The 17413-nt window shown below is 48.0% G+C and overlaps 1 protein-coding gene across 1 annotated transcript; it reads left to right on the top strand.

The window, feature by feature from the left end:
* Window positions 1-9247: 9247 nt before the first annotated feature.
* On the top strand, window positions 9248-15317 carry LOC123163133 (serine/arginine repetitive matrix protein 1). Its single transcript, XM_044580894.1, has 4 exons — window positions 9248-9812; window positions 13344-14793; window positions 14879-14962; window positions 15064-15317. Exons 1-4 carry the CDS (start codon window positions 9405-9407, stop codon window positions 15111-15113), a joined length of 1992 nt encoding a protein of 663 aa, XP_044436829.1. The 5' UTR covers window positions 9248-9404; the 3' UTR covers window positions 15114-15317.
* Window positions 15318-17413: the final 2096 nt, after the last annotated feature.

Here is a 17413-nt window from a genome sequence, read left to right as displayed (position 1 = left end):
TCCGGGGATCGTCATCGAGCTGAACGTGTGCTAGAACTCGGAGGTGCCATAGTTTCGGTGCTTGATCGGTCGGTCCGTGAAGACGTACGACTACATCAACCACGTTGTTATAACGCTTCCGCTATCGGTCTACGAGGGTACATGGACAACACTCTCCCCTCTCGTTGCTATGCATCACCATGATCTTGCGTGTGCGTAGGATTTTTTTTTGAAATTACTACGTTCCCCAACAAGTTCTTGGCTGTGTTATAAGGTGTGAGTATTGGGTAAGACTCAAGACCTGACCACGACAGAAGAGAGAGAAAGGACGAAGGTCGTCCCCTATGCTTTAGACGTAGGCTCTACAGTATGCTATGCTGTGTACCACACCTGAAGTGTGCCTTGCCATGAGTCAGTCAAGGGGTACAAGAGTGATCCAGGAATGGATCACAGGACAACGGTCAAAGTTATCCTTAGTAACTAGTGGACTAAGGAATTTTCTCGATTATGGAGGTGGTAAAAGAGTTTGTCGTAAAGGGTTACGCCGATGCAAACTTTGACACTGATCCGGATTATTCTGAGTAGTAAATCGGATTCGTATAGTAGAACAGTTATTTGGAATAGCTCCAAATAGCGTGTGGTAGCTGCATCTAGGAGATGACATAGAGATTTGTAAAGCACACACGGATATGAAAGATTCAGACCCGTTGACTAATAACCTCTCTCACAAGCGAGATATGATGAAACCCAATGGGTGTTGCACTCGTTACAATCACATGGTGATGTGAACTAGATTATTGACTCTAGTGCAAGTGGGAGACTGTTGAAAATATGCCCTAGAGGCAATAATAAAATGGTTATTATTGTATTTCCTTGTTCATGATAATTGTCTATTGTTCATGCTATAATTGTATTAACTGGAAACCGTAATACATGTGTGAATACATAGACCACAACATGTCCCTAGTGAGCCTCTAGTTGACTAGCTCGTTGATCAATAGATGGTTATGGTTTCCTGGCCATGGACATTGGATGTCATTGATAATGGGATCACATCATTAGGAGAATGGTGTGATGGACAACACCCAATCCTAAGCATAGCACAAGATCGTATAGTTCGTTTGCTAAGAGCTTTTCTAATGTCAAGTATCATTTCCTTAGACCATGAGATTGTGAAACTCCCGGATACCGTAGGAGTGCTTTGGGTGTACCAAACGTCACAACGTAACTGGGTGGCTATAAAGGTGCACTACAGGTATATCCGAAAGTGTCTGTTGGGTTGGCACGAATCTAGATTGGGATTTGTCACTCCGTATGAGGGAGAGGTATCTCTGGGTCCACTCGGTAATGCATCATCATAATGAGCTCAATGTGACTAAGTGCTACGTCTTGAGCTAGCGTTGGTTTTCCCCGAAGAGGAGAGGGTGATGTAGCAAATGTAGCGTAAGTATTTCCCTCAGTTTTGAGAACCAAGGTATCAATCCAGTAGGAGGCTCCTCAAAAGTCCCATGCACCTACACAAACAAACTGAGAGCTCACAACCAACGCAATAAAGGGGTTGTCAATCCCTTCATGGCCACTTACGAAAGTGAGATCTGATAGAGATAGTATGATAAGATAAATATATTTTTGGTATTTTATAATATAGATGCAAAAAGTAAAGATGCAAATAAAGTAGATTGAAAGCAAATATGATAAGAGATAGACCCGAGGGCCATAGGTTTCACTAGAGGCTTCTCTCAAGATAGCATAAGTATTACGGTGGGTGAAAAAATTACTGTCGAGCAATTGATAGAAAAGCGCATAGTTATGAGATTATCTAGGCATGATCATGTATATAGGCATCACGTCCATAACAAGTAGACCGACTCCTGCCTGCATCTACTACTATTACTCCACACATCGACTGACTCCTGCCTGCATATAGAGTATTAAATTCATAAGAACAGAGCAACGCATTAAGCAAGATGCCATGATGTAGAGGGATACACTCATGCAATATGATATAAACCCCATCTTGTTATCCTCGATGGCAAGAATACAATACGTGTCTTGCAACCCTTTCTGTCACTGGGTAAGAATACCGCAAGATTGAACCCAAAGCTAAGCACTTCTCCCATGGCAAGAAAGACCAATCTAGTAGGCCAAACCAAACTAATAATTCGAAGAGACTTGCAAAGATAAATCAATCATACATAGAAGAATTCAGAGAAGATTCAATTATTATCCATAGATAAATCTGATCATAAACCCATAATTCATCGGATCTCGACAAACACACCGCAAAAAGAGATTACATCGAATAGATCTCCACAAGAGAGGGGAGAACATTGTATTGAGATCCAAAAAGAGAGAAGAAGCCATCTAGCTAATAACTATGGACCCGTAGGTCTGTGGTAAACTACTCACAACTCATCGGAGGGGCAAGGATGTTGATGTAGAGGCCCTCCGTGGTTGATTCCCCCTCCGGCAGAGTGTGGGCGAAGGCTCCAAGATGGGATCTCGCGGATACAGAAGGTTACAGCGGTGGAAATTGTGTTTCGTGGTGCTCCTGGATGTTTTCGGGGTCTGTAGGTATATATAGGAGGAAGAAGCACGTCGGTGGACGCCCGAGGGGCCCACAAGACAGGGGGCACGCCCTAAGGGGGGGGCTATCTCGTGGGGTCGTCGGGAGCTTCTTAACTTGCACTCCAAGCTCTCCGGATCACGTTCATTCCAAAAATCACGCCCCCGAAGGTTTCATTCCGTTTGGACTCCGTTTGATATTCCTTTTCTTCGAAATACTGAAATAGGCAAAAAAAACAGCAATATGGGATGGGCCTCCGGTTAGTAGGTTAGTCCCAAAAATGATATAAATGTGTAAAGTAAAGCCCATAAACATCCAAAAGGGGTAATATAATAGCATGGAACAATCAAAAATTATAGATACATTGGAGATGTATCACTAAGTAGTTAGTCATGGGATCATGCATTACGGAACGAGTAAAGTGACTTGCTGGTAACGAGATTGAATGAGGTATTGGGATACCGACGATCGAATCTCGGGCAAGTAACATACCGATTGACAAAGGGAATTGTATACGGGATTGATTGAATCCTTGACATCGTAGTTCATCCGATGAGATCATCATGGAACATGTGGGAGCCAACATGGGTATCCAGATCCTGCTGTTGGTTATTGGCCGGAGAATGTCTCGGTCATGTCTACATGGTTCCCGAACCCGTAGGGTCTACACACTTAAGGTTCGGTGACGCTAGAGTTGTTATGGGAAACAGTATGTGGTTATCGAAGGTTGTTCGGAGTCCCGGATGAGATCCCGGATGTGACGAGGAACTCCGGAATGGTCCGGAGATGAAGATCGGTATATTGGACGAAGGGTATTGGAGTCCGGAATTGTTCCGGGGGTACCGGGTGACGACCAGCGTGTCCGAAAGGGGTTTCGGAGGCCCGGGCAAGCGTTGGGGGGCCTTATGGGGCAAGGGGAGGGGGCACATCAGCCCACTAAGGGGCTGAGCGCCCCTCCCACCCCATCTCATGTAACCTGAAGGGTTGGGGCGCCTTCCCTAGGGCAGACACCCCTCCCGGCTTGGGGGTGGGGAGTCTCCTAGGGGGTGGGGGTGCCCAAATCCATCTAGGGTTTCCCCTGGCCGCCGCCCCCTCCTCTAGAAGGGATCTAGAGGGGCTGTCCCCCTCTACCCTTCCTCCTATATATAGTGAGGGGGTGGGAGGGCAGCCACACCCTTCCCCTGGCGCATCCCTCTCCCTCCTCCAACACCTCCTCCTCCTCCGTAGTGCTTGGCAAAGCCCTGCTGGAGAACCACGAGCTCCACCACGACCACATCGTCGTGCTGTAGGAGTTCTCCCTCAACTTCTCCTCTCCCCTTGCTGGATCAAGAAGGAGGAGACGTCCCCGGGATGTACGTGTGTTGAATGTGGAGGCGCCGTCCGTTCGGCGCTAGATCGGATCTTCTGCGATTTGAATCGCCGCGAGTACGACTCCATCAACCGCGTTCTTGTAACACTTCCGCTTAGCGATCTTCAAAGGTATGAAGATGCTCATCCTCTCCATCTCTTGTTGCTAGAATCTCCATAGATTGATCTTGGTGTTGCATAGAAAATTTTGAATTTGTGCTACGTTCCCCAACAACCACGCCTACGCTTAGGCAAGCCACAATATCTTAGGCAAGTGTTTGGTTCATTGCCACACTTTTCTAGATACATGGTCCACATGTCATAGACTCAACTTCTTGCCGAATCTTGCCACACTTGTGGTGGCCATTTTGTTAGCCACACTTTTTGTGGCATCCACACTTTGCCTAAGCTTAGTTGTGGCAAAGTTAGTCATGAACCAAACAGACCCTTGATACATCTGAAGAGGAGGCGACGTCTTCGCTGATCGATGACACGGACGACGGTGCAACACCCAAGTGGCTACTGGCGGGCAAGGTCCTGTACCGAAATCTTTTCCACATCAATACCATATCCAATGCCCTTTGTCCAGCTTGGGGTAACCCTAGGGGCTTGGCTTTTCGTCCATTGGGGGAAAATATGTTCGCTGCGGAGTTTGAATCCAAAAGAGATCGGGATCGCATCTGGGAGGGATCCCCGTGGCACATCAGCAAACACGTAGTGATCCTAGAGGACTTCGAATCACACATGCAGCCATCGGAACTCAAATTCGATCAGTTGATGGTGTGGGCAAGGGTTGCCAATCTTCCTTACAACTTGAAGAATAACACTTGGGGCCTGGCTATTGCAAAGCAGATTGATCATAAGGCCACCGTGGTGGAGATTGATCCTGTGGGGGGATTTCTTAGAGCCCGAGTTACCATTGCAGTGCAGAAACCCCTACGTAGATGGATCTTGATCGAGTCGGCCAAGAGGAAAAGCACGGACTGCTATGACATTCAATATGAAAATATTCCAGACTTCTGCTTCTCTTGCGGCCGCTTGGGACACTCGGACTTATTCTGCCCTATGCCGGGGACGCGCGACGAGAAGGGGGATCTACCCTTCAAGTCTAGCCTCAGGGCGCCAGAGTACAAAAAGAAGGCAAATTCTGGAGCGCGAACGACAAAGGGGAGACCCGATTCACATCCTAGCACGCGTGAGTCACGCTCGTCCAACACCAAGCAGCAGAGAGGTACGGAGGTTAACTCACCTGTCAAGAATCACCATCAGAACAAGCGCAAACGAGGGCCTCAGACCACTCAAGTCTATTGCAAGGTGCTACCTGCACAGCTCGCCATCACTGAACATGGAGAGGCACACATGGACCAGGACGCCGGGGAGGTGACGCCTACCGAGACAGACATGGGATACCTCAAGGAGGCCTTTCCCGAGCGGGATCAAAAGAAAAAGAAGCCCACCCCCCATCATCTGAAAATTCGGCAGCGGCTGCTAGTCAACCCTGCCCGAGTCAATGAGCACTTTGTCTTGGAACTGCCGGGGGCTTGAGAACCCCTGGACAGTTCGAGAGCTTCGCAAGCTTGTGAAGCAAGAAGGGCCCACCCTACTGTTTGTCATGGAGACGAAGATTAGGGTCAAGAGAGTTGACGAACTGAAGCATTCTTTAGGTTTCTCAGGTTGTTTTGCCGTTGACAGTGACGGGCTTAGTGGAGGTATTGGCCTATTTTGGTCAAGCGATGTCAATGTAACTTTGCAAAATTACAGTGGTTCCCACATTGATGTAACCGTGAGTCAAGCAAATAAAACCTGGCATTTCACGGGCTTCTATGGCAAGTCACGGGCTAGTTGATGCTCTCTCGGTGGTCCAAAACGACTTGGGCACTTGGGGCCAGCGTGAGTTTGGAAACTTAGCGAAAAAAGTACGCAAGCTTCATCAACGTCTTGATCGCCTAAGACGTACCTCGTTGGGCCGCGGACCAACGGACGAAGAGAAAGCGGTGGAATCACAACTGCGAGAAGCACTTCGTCAAGAGGAAATATGGCTTAAGCAGCGATCTCGTGTGACATGGCTTAAGGAGGGCGTCCGGAACACTGGATACTTTCAGGCCCAGGCTGCCCACCGCAAGCGCATAAACAGAATAACTTCCCTGGAGAAAGCGGACGGTCAGACATGCAGCGAACCAGGGGAAGTAAAACATGAAATAATGAGCTTTTATCAAGCATTATACCAATCACAAGGGTACTTTCCGATGGAAGAACTTCTCCCATGTGTGCAACCTCGTGTCTCTGAGGCCATGAATGAGTTCATCGAGAAGGACTATGTGGCTGAAGATGTTAGGAAGGCACTCTTTGATATGGCGTCATCCAAGGCCCCGGGCGTCGATGGCTTTACAACTGGTTTCTACCAACGACATTGGAATGTTGTTGGGGAGGATGTAACTATGGATGTACTGAGCTTCCTCAATGGTGGTGAGCTACCTCTCGGGCTGAACGATACATCCATTATGCTGATTCCCAAAGTTCGCCACCCATAGAAAATTTCACAGTACAGGCCCATTGCGCTATGCCCGGTGCTCTACAAGATTGCTGTCGAAGCAGTAGCCAATAGGGCCCGGACTATTCTAGACGAAGTGATTGGAGAAGAACAAAGTGCATTTGTCCCGGGTCGCTTGATTACGAATAATGTGCTGGTGGCTTACGAGACCATTCATGCTATCAAGAGGAGGAAAAGGGGAAACAACCCATGCTGTGCAATTAAACTTGACATGCTCAAGGCATATGATAGGGTGGAATGGCATTATCTCGAAGCGATGTTGACTAGACCGGGCTTCGGTGATCGTTTTATCAGGTTGATCATGAAGTGCGTTACCTCGGTACGATTCACGATCAAGGTCAACGGTGATCTTCTTCCTTTTTTCAACCCCTCGAGAGGGTTGCGCCAGGGATGCCCTATTTCACCATATCTCTTTCTCATCTGTGCTCAAGGACTAACTTCCCTCCTGAATAACTATGGTGGAGCATACATTGACAGAGGGATCAGGGTGAGTATCCATGCACCGTGGGTTAATCACTTGTTATTTGCCGACGACAGTCTCATTTTTATCAGTGCAAAGACCCAAAGTGCAGACAGGCTAAATGAAATTCCTCGAATATACGCTGAGTGCTCCGGCCAGGCGGTAAATAAGGAGAAGAGTTCTATTTTCTTCAGCGCAAATACGGGCGCACCCCTTTGAGAATCCCTGAAGCTAGCTCTTGGGATCTCGATCGAAGCTTTCTCAGAACGATATTTTGGGCTCCCGACAGCAATTGGAAGAATTACTAGTGGAACGTTCATGCATATAAATGAACGAATACGCAGCAAGGTCCGCGGCTGGTCCGAAAGAAATCTGGCATGCGCCGGCCGAGAGGTTTTGCTGAAATCAGTGGTCCGATCAATCCCAACCTATAGTATGAGCTGCTTTCAGTTAACAAAAAAGGTTTGCACGGGTATTTCATCCTGTATGGCAAAGTATTGGTGGTCAAGCTTGATAGGTAAAAGGGCTCTCCACTGACTGTCTTGGGACAAACTAGCGTCACCAAAAATCAAGGGTGGGATGGGGTTCAAAGACCTCCCACTATTCAATCTGGCTATGCTTGGCAAGCATGGGTGGCACCTCCTGACCCACCCGAATTCCCTTTGTGCTCGTGTGCTGAAGGGGAAGTTCTACCCTGATATGGATTTTCTCCATGCAACTATCCCGGCGAGGGCATCGGCGACGTGGAAAGCCATTGTGGCGGGCAGAGAAGCATTGGAGCAGGGACTGATCCATAGGATAGGCGACGACACAAGCACTTCAACTTGGACCGATCCTTGGATCCCCAATACTGCAACTCTGAAACCTATGGGACGCCTAAGTTCTGCTCCATTACCTCATGTTTCAGATTTGATAGATGATTATACAGGCATGTGGAACATCAAGCTAGTTTGGCAAAATTTTCTTCACCCTAACGCAGAAGCTATCCTCAACATTCCTCTGAGTGCAAATGGTGGGGAAGATAGCCTTGCTTGGGCTCTAGAAAAATCGGGCAACTACACTGTTAAATCGGCGTATCGTTCTCTTGTGACTCGAAACGAGCTTCGTGCTCATGACGAAGGGGCGATTACAGAATCTTCATCGGCAAATAAACAGATGTGGGCTGCCTTGTGGAAGCTGCATGTGGTACCGAAAATGAGGGTCTTCTGGTGGAGGGTTTTGTGCGGCATCCTTACCTTGAAGTACACACACATTAAACCCATTGGCATATGTGGCGTTTGCCAAGCCATGGAGGAAAACCTGATGCATGCATTGATTGGATGCGTGCATGCAAAACATTTCTGGATGGCAGCTCAACAGAGGTTTGATCTTCACCTCCCGAGACTGCACCCACAAACTTGGGCTCGCGATATCTTGCTGGACCCAATGTTCCCAATGGATGCAAGATGCAAGATCATAACTATTATGCATTCCATTTGGTCTTCGCGCAACAAATGGACTCACGATCGGGATGGCTTTGACCCGGTTCAGGCCATCAAGTGGGTACATGAAACCCTTTCCATCCTCGACATCCCGAAGGGCCGCGCGTCACAGGGAGTACAGGGTTGTAAACCACCAGAGGCGGGCTGGATCACCATAAACACTGACGGTTCTATTCTTGCGGACTCCATGGCAGGAGGAGCTAGTGGTGTGGCCCGATCTCATCTTGAGTTCCTTGGCACATGGAGTAAGCCTCTACCAGGTGTGTCGGATCCCTTTGTTGCCGAGCTCTTAGCTCTTCGTGAAGGGGTCATCTTTGCACAGCTACGTGGATACTCACATGTGATATTGGAGGTTAACTGCCTGGAGCTTGTCAACCTATGGAATTCGCGCCACAATTCTCGTTCAATTGCAGCGCCTATCTTGAAGGAAGTGGAGGATATCGTATCTAGTTTCTCTTCGTTTTTGGTTCGTCATATTGGTAGGGAGCAAAATTTTCCGGCTCACCTTTGTGCTCAGCGTGCTTGTACGCTTGAGGGTACTGATAGCTGGATTGTTAGTAGCCCAGACTTCTTGCTTAGTAGTCTTCGGGCAGATTGTAACCAAACCATTATTGCTTGAATAAATCCCCTTTCGACGAAAACACACACACACACACACACAGCGCCTTGTGCATTTTTTTTATGAGGAAGCAGCGCCTTGTGCCATTTTGCCGCCATCTCAAATATGGGCTTTCCCTCATTAGCCCACTGACATCCCAGCCCGCCCGGACCATATTTCGCCCAGAAGCCGCAGGCCCGAGCGGAAGAAAACGCGCCATATGTCGAGCAGCGAAAGCCCGCCGGCCCGCCGCCACATATCTTGCGTTGCCTTGCCGCGCCGGCCGGCCGTGCGGCCACGACACGACCCCGTCCAGGTCAAAACCCCAGCCAGAGGCAAGAGCTCCTCCACACGTCGCACACCATACGTAGTAGTCGCGCGCGCGCCTCGCATCGAAGCGAGCAAGCGCAAACGACGCGCCCATGGCGACGACCACGATGCTGCCGCTCCCGCGCGGCGCGCACGCCGCGGACCCGCTGTGGGCGCAGGCAGCCGAGCTGGAGCGGCAGTTCGAAGGCTACAAGCGCCGCCTCGCCGAGCGGAGGGACGCCGCCGCAGCCGCAGCCGCGGCCGTGTCCGACCGCCGCCGTCCCGACGACGGCAGCCACGGCGCGGGGGAGAAGGAGGAGGAGGAGGACGAGGAGGAGGAGGTGGGGAGGGGGAGGAGGTACGAGGCGTACGTGCGGCGGCGGGACGAGAAGCTGCGCCAGGGCTGGCTCGCGCGCATGGAGCGCAAGGAGGCCGAGGTGAAGGCGCTCTGGGCGCGCCTCGACGGCGGCCGCCACCGCCCGGGCGACGGGCTCGCCGCCGCCGCCAGCCCCGCCAGAGAGGTAACGAATCATGTAACCCAACGCCTAGTTTATCACTGTGTTGATCTCCTTGTCTCTTTCGCCCAGTGCGTGTTCCAAAAACAAAAAGTTGAAAAACCGATCGCCTTTTTCCGTTCGAAGGATTAAAAACCGAATAATAAGAAACGTTCAAAAACCCATTGCTTTTGCCTCCGAAATGGTAAGAATTCTAAGCTGATCATGCAATCTCTGGGACAAAAGCAGTCAGTGTTCTTGGATCCTTTTGCTCGGCGTCGACGACATTCCGGCGGACGCAGCAAGTTTCACGTTCGTTCCTTGTTTGTTTGGTGACGTGTTTGTCCTGCCGATCCTTGTGTTCGTGGGACACGCTTTTTGTGCCTTTCTTGTGATTCCTTAATTAAGATAGGCTTAGTTGAGCTATCGTGTCAGTGGTGCAGTCCTTCGGTCCATCGGGTGAGAGACGTGGCACGCATGTCTTGGTATCCATTGGTCTTTCTGGTCCGAGGTTGCTGTACGCTTGTCACCAACGCACGGGCACGGGCACGGGTTTTGCATCACGGGTGGATGATATATATTCTTCAACTAATTACTCACTTTTTTTTTTGCGGGTAACAACTAACTAATTACTCACTGACCAAATTAAAAGTAAAATCTTTGAAAATGTGTACGCCTCACTTAACCAACAACCGGGATATATATTTCTTGATTCAGGAAATCTATATGAGGCAAGAGGCATCCCAATGGGATTTTGGCTATCTATATAAAGAACGCGCAAGCATACATGTACGAATCTTACACATCATTTGCAAAGATCATCCCGTTGATTGTTTTTTTTTCAAAATAAAAATAAAAATTATTGCACAAACATTTGATCCAATCTGGCTTTACCCGTGGGTTCATCTCGACGAGGAATTCAAAACAAGACCCCATCTTGACATGTTTTGATGATATTTTTTGTTGCCACAAAGTTGCAAGAGTATATATCATCACAGTTGCCATCTTAACAATGAAGAGTTGCCACGATGATTGTTTGTAGTCGAGTAATGCTAGACCTACGGGGATTACTGCTTTTTTTTGCGGGTTATGGGGGATTACTTACAGTTTAACGGAATTATTAACATGAGAAAGATGTTATGCATAGGAAGGGAGTAGGGAGTGAGTATTCAAGTTTGTTAACAATAAGTAAAAGCGGGGTAATTTTTAAATTTCAGTGAACAACAAAAATTAAGAAACCAAAAGTTCGGTTAACCGCTAATTCAGTTCGCTGTTCAGTTTACACCTACTATAGCCAAGGTTTCTGGTTATTCCAAGTAACGAGGCAAGGGGGTACTAAATAGTAAACGAATAATCCCACACCTACGAAAGCTGATAGGAAGAGCTACGTAACCTGCCTAACAAACTCTCTCGCCCCCCGGATTCTCATGGGTGGGCCCCTCCCAACCCCTTCCATCTAATCACAATCTTTCATGTTGTTTGTTACGTAAAATCTTTAAGTAACTTTACATGGGTCTAGCATTACTCATAGTAGACCCCATATGTACATGCAAACTCATTACAACGGCCAACACTATGCACTTTGGGCCTTGCGTGCAGGTGGTCAGGTCGACCCAGGGGAGTTGCATGCACGCTAGCCGCCTTGGAGCGGAACTATTTCATCATAGCAAGGTTGGGCGCGGGACAAGCTCGTTCGGGCTGTTCTTTCGCGCTTTTGACTTGATGTAAACTCGGTTCATTTTCGATTAACAAGTGGGAAAACCGAACCATCTGATATAAGCTCGTTTTTTTTGCGGCAACCGATATAAGCTCGGTTAGCACAGTTAAAAACCAAATTCTCCCGTGCCTGCATAAAAAACAAAATTTTGGTGTTTTTGTTTCGAAATCGGTTCGGTATTCGGTTTTTATGCCCACCCCTAAGTAACATGAAGCAAGTCTTTTAGTGCGTATACCGACTTTCAACGATCTGACAATTAAGTGGCTAACAATCTGGCAAGAAAGTGATAGTAATTTGACAAGCATCGGCACCAAAAATGTTGTTGAAACATGCCAGGTGTTATTTGATATGGTTACTGGACTGTTATTAGGCTTAACCGGCTGCCTTTTGTAGAATTTCATTGGAATTTGATAGCTCTAGGCAATTTTCATCAGGTAGCTTTTGAATTATGTGGTTCAGTAGAGTAGGTGTCCATGCCTTTGCTTGTTGCATCGTACCTCTCTGGGAAAGTTAATTTCCGGTAATTGGAAACTTGAGATGCCTATAAATATTGCATGTGTAGGTGCGAAAATTGCTTTTGGTGCTCGGCCTCCGTGGAGGCCGGGTTTTAAAAAGTTCAAAATTCCAAAAAATTCATATTTTTACATTTCAGAAGATTCGAAAAAAATAGAGGCATACATGGAGGCATAACACACATGTGCGTAAATTTTCAGGATGAAATATGTTGAAATGAGGGCTGTGCAAAACAGACAAATCTATGGCTTTTGAAAACATGATACTATTCATCCCAAAAGTTCATGAATTTGTTCTTTTTGCACAGATCGCATCTCAAGGTATTTCATCCTGAAAATTTACACACATACACATCACATGCTTCTATACTTGTACAATTTTTTGCAGAATTTTTTGAAACCAAAAAGTATGAATTTTGAATTAAAAAAACCCGGCCTACATGAAGGCCGAGCTCGAAAATGCCGTTCTCGTGTAGATGTGCATGCCTTTGCTTTCTGATGTAATCAAAATTTAAGAAACCAAGGAGAGGCATGAAAAAGATGCGGCGTAGCTGACCCCTCCAGGAGAGCTCATGGCCATGGCTACTAACAAAATCCCTGGCGTGAATAGCTGCCATGGCCATATGATGGAGCTCTAGCTCGAGTTAGAGCTCAGTGTTGCAGCCAATTTTAACAAAGGGAGAATGTTGCAAACACATAAGCGAAATATTGCATGTGGAGGTTTTCTACTAGGTTTAAACTTTAAATTCATTGGAGGTTATTTTCACCAATTAGTTCTGATGCTCATGGACTTGCACTTCCCCCGTACTTGAAAATAAAGCCAATAAAATTTGTCTGAAGTCAAACAATGCAAACTTTGACCAAGTTTGCAGCAAAAATTACAAATAACCACAATACCAGATTAGTACTACTAAATACAGTATATAATAAATTATATTTTCGTATTATGTCCATTTAGTTTGTAATTGTTCTTATTTTTTTTAATAAATCTTGCTTCATTTGATTTCAGACAAAATTTACACACCTTCTAGTAGTAGTACTAGTTTTCTACTACCTCCGTCTCAGTTTACAAGTCCTACGCGTATACCTAGGTTGTCAATTTTATCAACCTAATATAAATTATATAACACAAAAAATAGATCATTTGAAAATAGAACATCTAAAGTTTATATTGGTATATTTTTTGTAATATATGACTTGTATTAGGTTGGTCAAATTGACAACCTAGATGTACGCGCACGCCCTGTAAACTGAGAGAAAGGGAGTATCACTTTTTCAGATTAAGAAGCCATACTGTATTTTCTTGTCTAATTCTCTCATTTCGTGCAGCAAAAGCCCCGGAGCATCGAGAAGCCAGCCTCCCCTGCCACGCCAAAATGCATCCCTGCCATGAAGCTCCCACGTCTCAGGAGCGCCACGGCATCGCCGTCACCGGCGGCGGCAAGCCCGAGGCTACCCTCCAGCCGCCGAGCGTCCCACCCGGAGCCACCCACCACTCCCCGGAAGGAGAACAGGATGCCACCGCCGTCCACCGCCGCGACGCCGAGGCCGCTCAAGACGCTGTCGCGGACCAGGAGCTCGCTCAAGGACAGCAGCAAGGAGGAGCGCGGCAGCGTCTCCTCCTCGTCCTCATCCTCCGTAAAGGGGGAGAGCCCGCGGCCGCCGCGCTTCCAGCCCCCGCGGGCCAGCTACGACGGCGGCGCGGGTGGTGTGAAGGTGAAGCAGGCCGCGGCTCCGGCGCCGAGAAGCGACGCCGATGCCGCCATCGCCGCGGCGCGGAGCCGGTTCCACGAGCAGGTCGTTCTTGCAGAGATCAAGACGGCGGCCGCCGTTTCTCCCGGGCCTCACCGCACCAGGAGATCGGGCAACGGCGTCGCGCGCGCGTCGTCGCCGTCGGTGGCTCTTGGCCGCGGACAGGTCGATTTCTTGACCAGGCTAGGAAACAGCGACCGCAACGATGTTCAAAGCTCCGAACACTCAGACGCCAAAGCGAAGAACTCCAACAACAAGGCGGACGGCAATGGCGACGGCGAGGTCGCACGATCTGGTGACAAGCTTGGCGACGCGGAGATCACCGGTGACTCCGACACCGAGCCGAGCTACGTGTACGTCAAGAGAGACCACGAACAGGTTGGGGACGAGGAAGCCGCTGAGGTCTTCGAGGACACCATGGCATCATCACCATCATCGGAGACCATGGCATCATCGCCATCATCAGAGACAATGGCAGCAGCATCTGACGCGACCGGCACGAGCGTCAAGGAGAGCTCCGGGTCCCTGTACTCGAACGTGCAGTCGTCGTTCTCCCATGGATCGGAGCTCGACACCTCAGCGGCCGGCTCCCCGCTCCCCACCCCGCCGCCTTCCGGCGGAGCTCTGTCCACGGAAGAGCTGCTGGAGGCAGACGCGGCGATGCTGAGGATGAAACGGGAGGAGGCGGATGAGGTGGAGGAGGCCGAGCACCAGAGCATAGTGTTCCTCCCGAGCACATGCTGTGCCTCGAGGAGCGAAGCCGTCCCCGTAGCCGGGATGCCGCAGTCGCCGATGGACACCGTGGCGGGGCTCAAGAGGTTCCTCACCTTTGGCAAGAAGAACTGCAACGGCCCTGACGGTCCCGCCGCCGCCGCCGCCGTCGTCATCGAGCGCGGGGCGCCTCCAGCAGCTGACGGCCCCGCGAGCCAAGGACCGGCGCAAGGTGATCCGATAAACAAGCCGAGAGCGTGCTGGTCGGATGCTGCTTCTGACGATCTCGACAGCAGCTATGTCGTCTCTCCCCACGGTAATTCCTGGGCGCTCTCTGCATATTGTCTACCTCCGACGTGTTCGCCATTTTTCTGATCACCAAGAGCGGCGTGCGCGTGCAGTTCGGTCCCTGCAGAGCTTCGTGCCGCTGTCTCCTGCAAGGTCTCAGCTCAAGGAGATGGCCCTGCCTGCAAAATCTCCAAGAGGTTCCGCTGATACAAACTTGGCACACATCATACCATCGCCATAGCCACGGCTTGTTTCTTTCGCCGTTTCACTTATGCTCTGTTTTACTTTGTCGTTGCAGTACCCCGATCGTTCTTCTCGTTCTCGTCGTTCAAAAACAGAGGGAACTGATGCCTGGAATTACTGGCAAAGCTGTTGCTCGTGCATTCTACTTATTTATTTTTAGGTTCTTATATTATTGATTCCTCTCGACATTTTGATTGTCTGGTGAATGACTTTGTGAGTTAACAATATTAACCTCACATAATGTGTAATACTACCCCTGTTTATAAATACGTGTCTGTTTTAAGAGTACAGTCGGCCTTTTCTAACTTCTGATTTCAGATATATTTCAAATTTTATTAAGATCGGCCAGGATGAATATGAGCCATCCATCTGTCATTATTAATACTGTTTGGTTCTAATCTGAAAAAGAAGAAAGTTTGGTGCTCCAGCCGAAGTTCTACAAGTACCATCGCCGGCTATTAAGTAGCACTTCCATTTTAGGGGCAAAATCATAATCACGAGACTATGTAACCAACTCGACTATGATTAAACAATAACGATGAACCGTTACTTTCATGTCATCAACACAAACTTCGCAGCAAGAATGAGTTTTAAGATGGTTCCAACGCAAACTTTGCAGCGAGATCGAGTTTTATCAACGTAAACTTCGATGGTTCCAAACTTAATTTTGTACCCGTCACTGATTATCATCAGGGAAAGGGTGTTTCTACTTTTAAGAGCTGTCCGAGGCAAACCAGAACGATACCGAGTCAGAGGTAGACCATGAAACATTAGCGTCATGGGAATGCTGGTTTTTAGACATGGTGGAGAAAAAATGCCAAATAAATGTGAACCAAACACGTTCTGTAGAGTTGGACATTTCCATGACATCACATTGTCTTGCACTAAACGGACTAGTGTGATGTGCATACATCTCATAAATGCCACCGACTCACATGCAAGTAAATAAATCGTTTGTCTCGATCAGATGTAGATTCAAAATTTTGACATGAACTCCACTCAATTCAATAGCATACCCCTTGCACACGTTTCATATTTGCAGCATACAACATTCTCAAGTTCTAAAAGCATCACATATTTTGGCATGTTCATAGTCCCTAAGTGTTTATGGCTAGGTTGTTGAAGCATCGTCACCTCGACAAGATAGCAAACACAATAAGGATAAGTGTAGTTCAACTCGTTGCTAAAAAATGGTGTAGTTCAACTCCATCGGAATTGGTGTCGATCTAGTTACCAATGTCCAGAGACTTGTGGAAAATTTGAGCCTCCAGGATCATCATATTTGTTGTAGAGTTAGTCTGATCCCGGGAATGATGGTCTTTTTGGTGACAAGTTCAATGTTGGCTCAAAGAGTATACTGGTGTTTTGTCGTTACGAGGTACCCCTTTTGTGCTATTATGGGAGACAACAGGAATGGGACACTTCTGTAGACCAATTAAGTTGTACTCCAACGCGTGCTGCTCCAGTGAGACATTCTTTTCTACTCTCACAAAACCATCAACGAATCATGTGAAGTCAGGTAGGCGGCAACAGTGATACTAGTATTTATGTTGAAAAGATCTCTCACGTGTTTCTTCCTTGTTGCAAATTTTTCCTTGAAAATGAACGCGAAGATGCTTATTTTAGGGCTGCCTTGCCACATTAGCAGTCCTAAAAATAGAAAACTACGAATGGGTTTGCTTAGAAGTGTCGCATGTGCTTTAAAATGTACCACTATACTTCCCGCAAAAAAGTAAAAATAAATAAATAGAATGTACCACTATACCAGCTAGCAGTAGAGGTAGTGTATACCTGCGTACCTTTGAAATTGAGTCCTACATCATGCACAAATACTCGATGGACTCCATGGCATGGCTTCATGGGAAGATTAACAGAGCGCCAACCACAATGGGTTAGCGGAAGAAACCTGTCTCAGCATGTGCTCTACCTTGTCACACACGTCCAACGCGTTTGGTTCGGCGAAAGTGGCGTGGTTTCCGATCCCCACGCTTTCTTAAACCGTAGATTACGTTTGGTTCTTTTTTTTTTTTTTTGCAGGGGTAGATTACGTTTGGTTCGCGTACTACGTTTCCGGTAGCAGCGGTTTCTGATACGCAGCTTCGCAAAGCCGAAACCAGCCCAGTGGAAGGTGATTAGGAAACCGGACGCCAACCAAACAAAGCCAGTATTCCATATAGAAAAATGGGAAGCAGCGCTTCCCCATACCGTAGCCCATTACGTTACGGTAGCAGGAACCAAACGCGTCGAGTCTCTTAGCACCCGACGGCTGGACTGCAGGAGCAAGAAGGCAACCTGTGGTGGCGGGAGCCCTAGCAAAATTGGCAGATCGATCTTGAAGATTAGACTCACACCGGTTCACTGAAAGATCTTGTAGGCTTCATAGTTCCGGCAATGGTCAAAGTGGG

This window comes from Triticum aestivum, chromosome 7B (assembly GCF_018294505.1).
Source record: "Triticum aestivum cultivar Chinese Spring chromosome 7B, IWGSC CS RefSeq v2.1, whole genome shotgun sequence".
Taxonomy (NCBI): domain Eukaryota; kingdom Viridiplantae; phylum Streptophyta; class Magnoliopsida; order Poales; family Poaceae; genus Triticum; species Triticum aestivum.
Note: the sequence above shows the minus strand (reverse complement) of the source record. Positions and strands in the feature narration are given on the sequence as shown.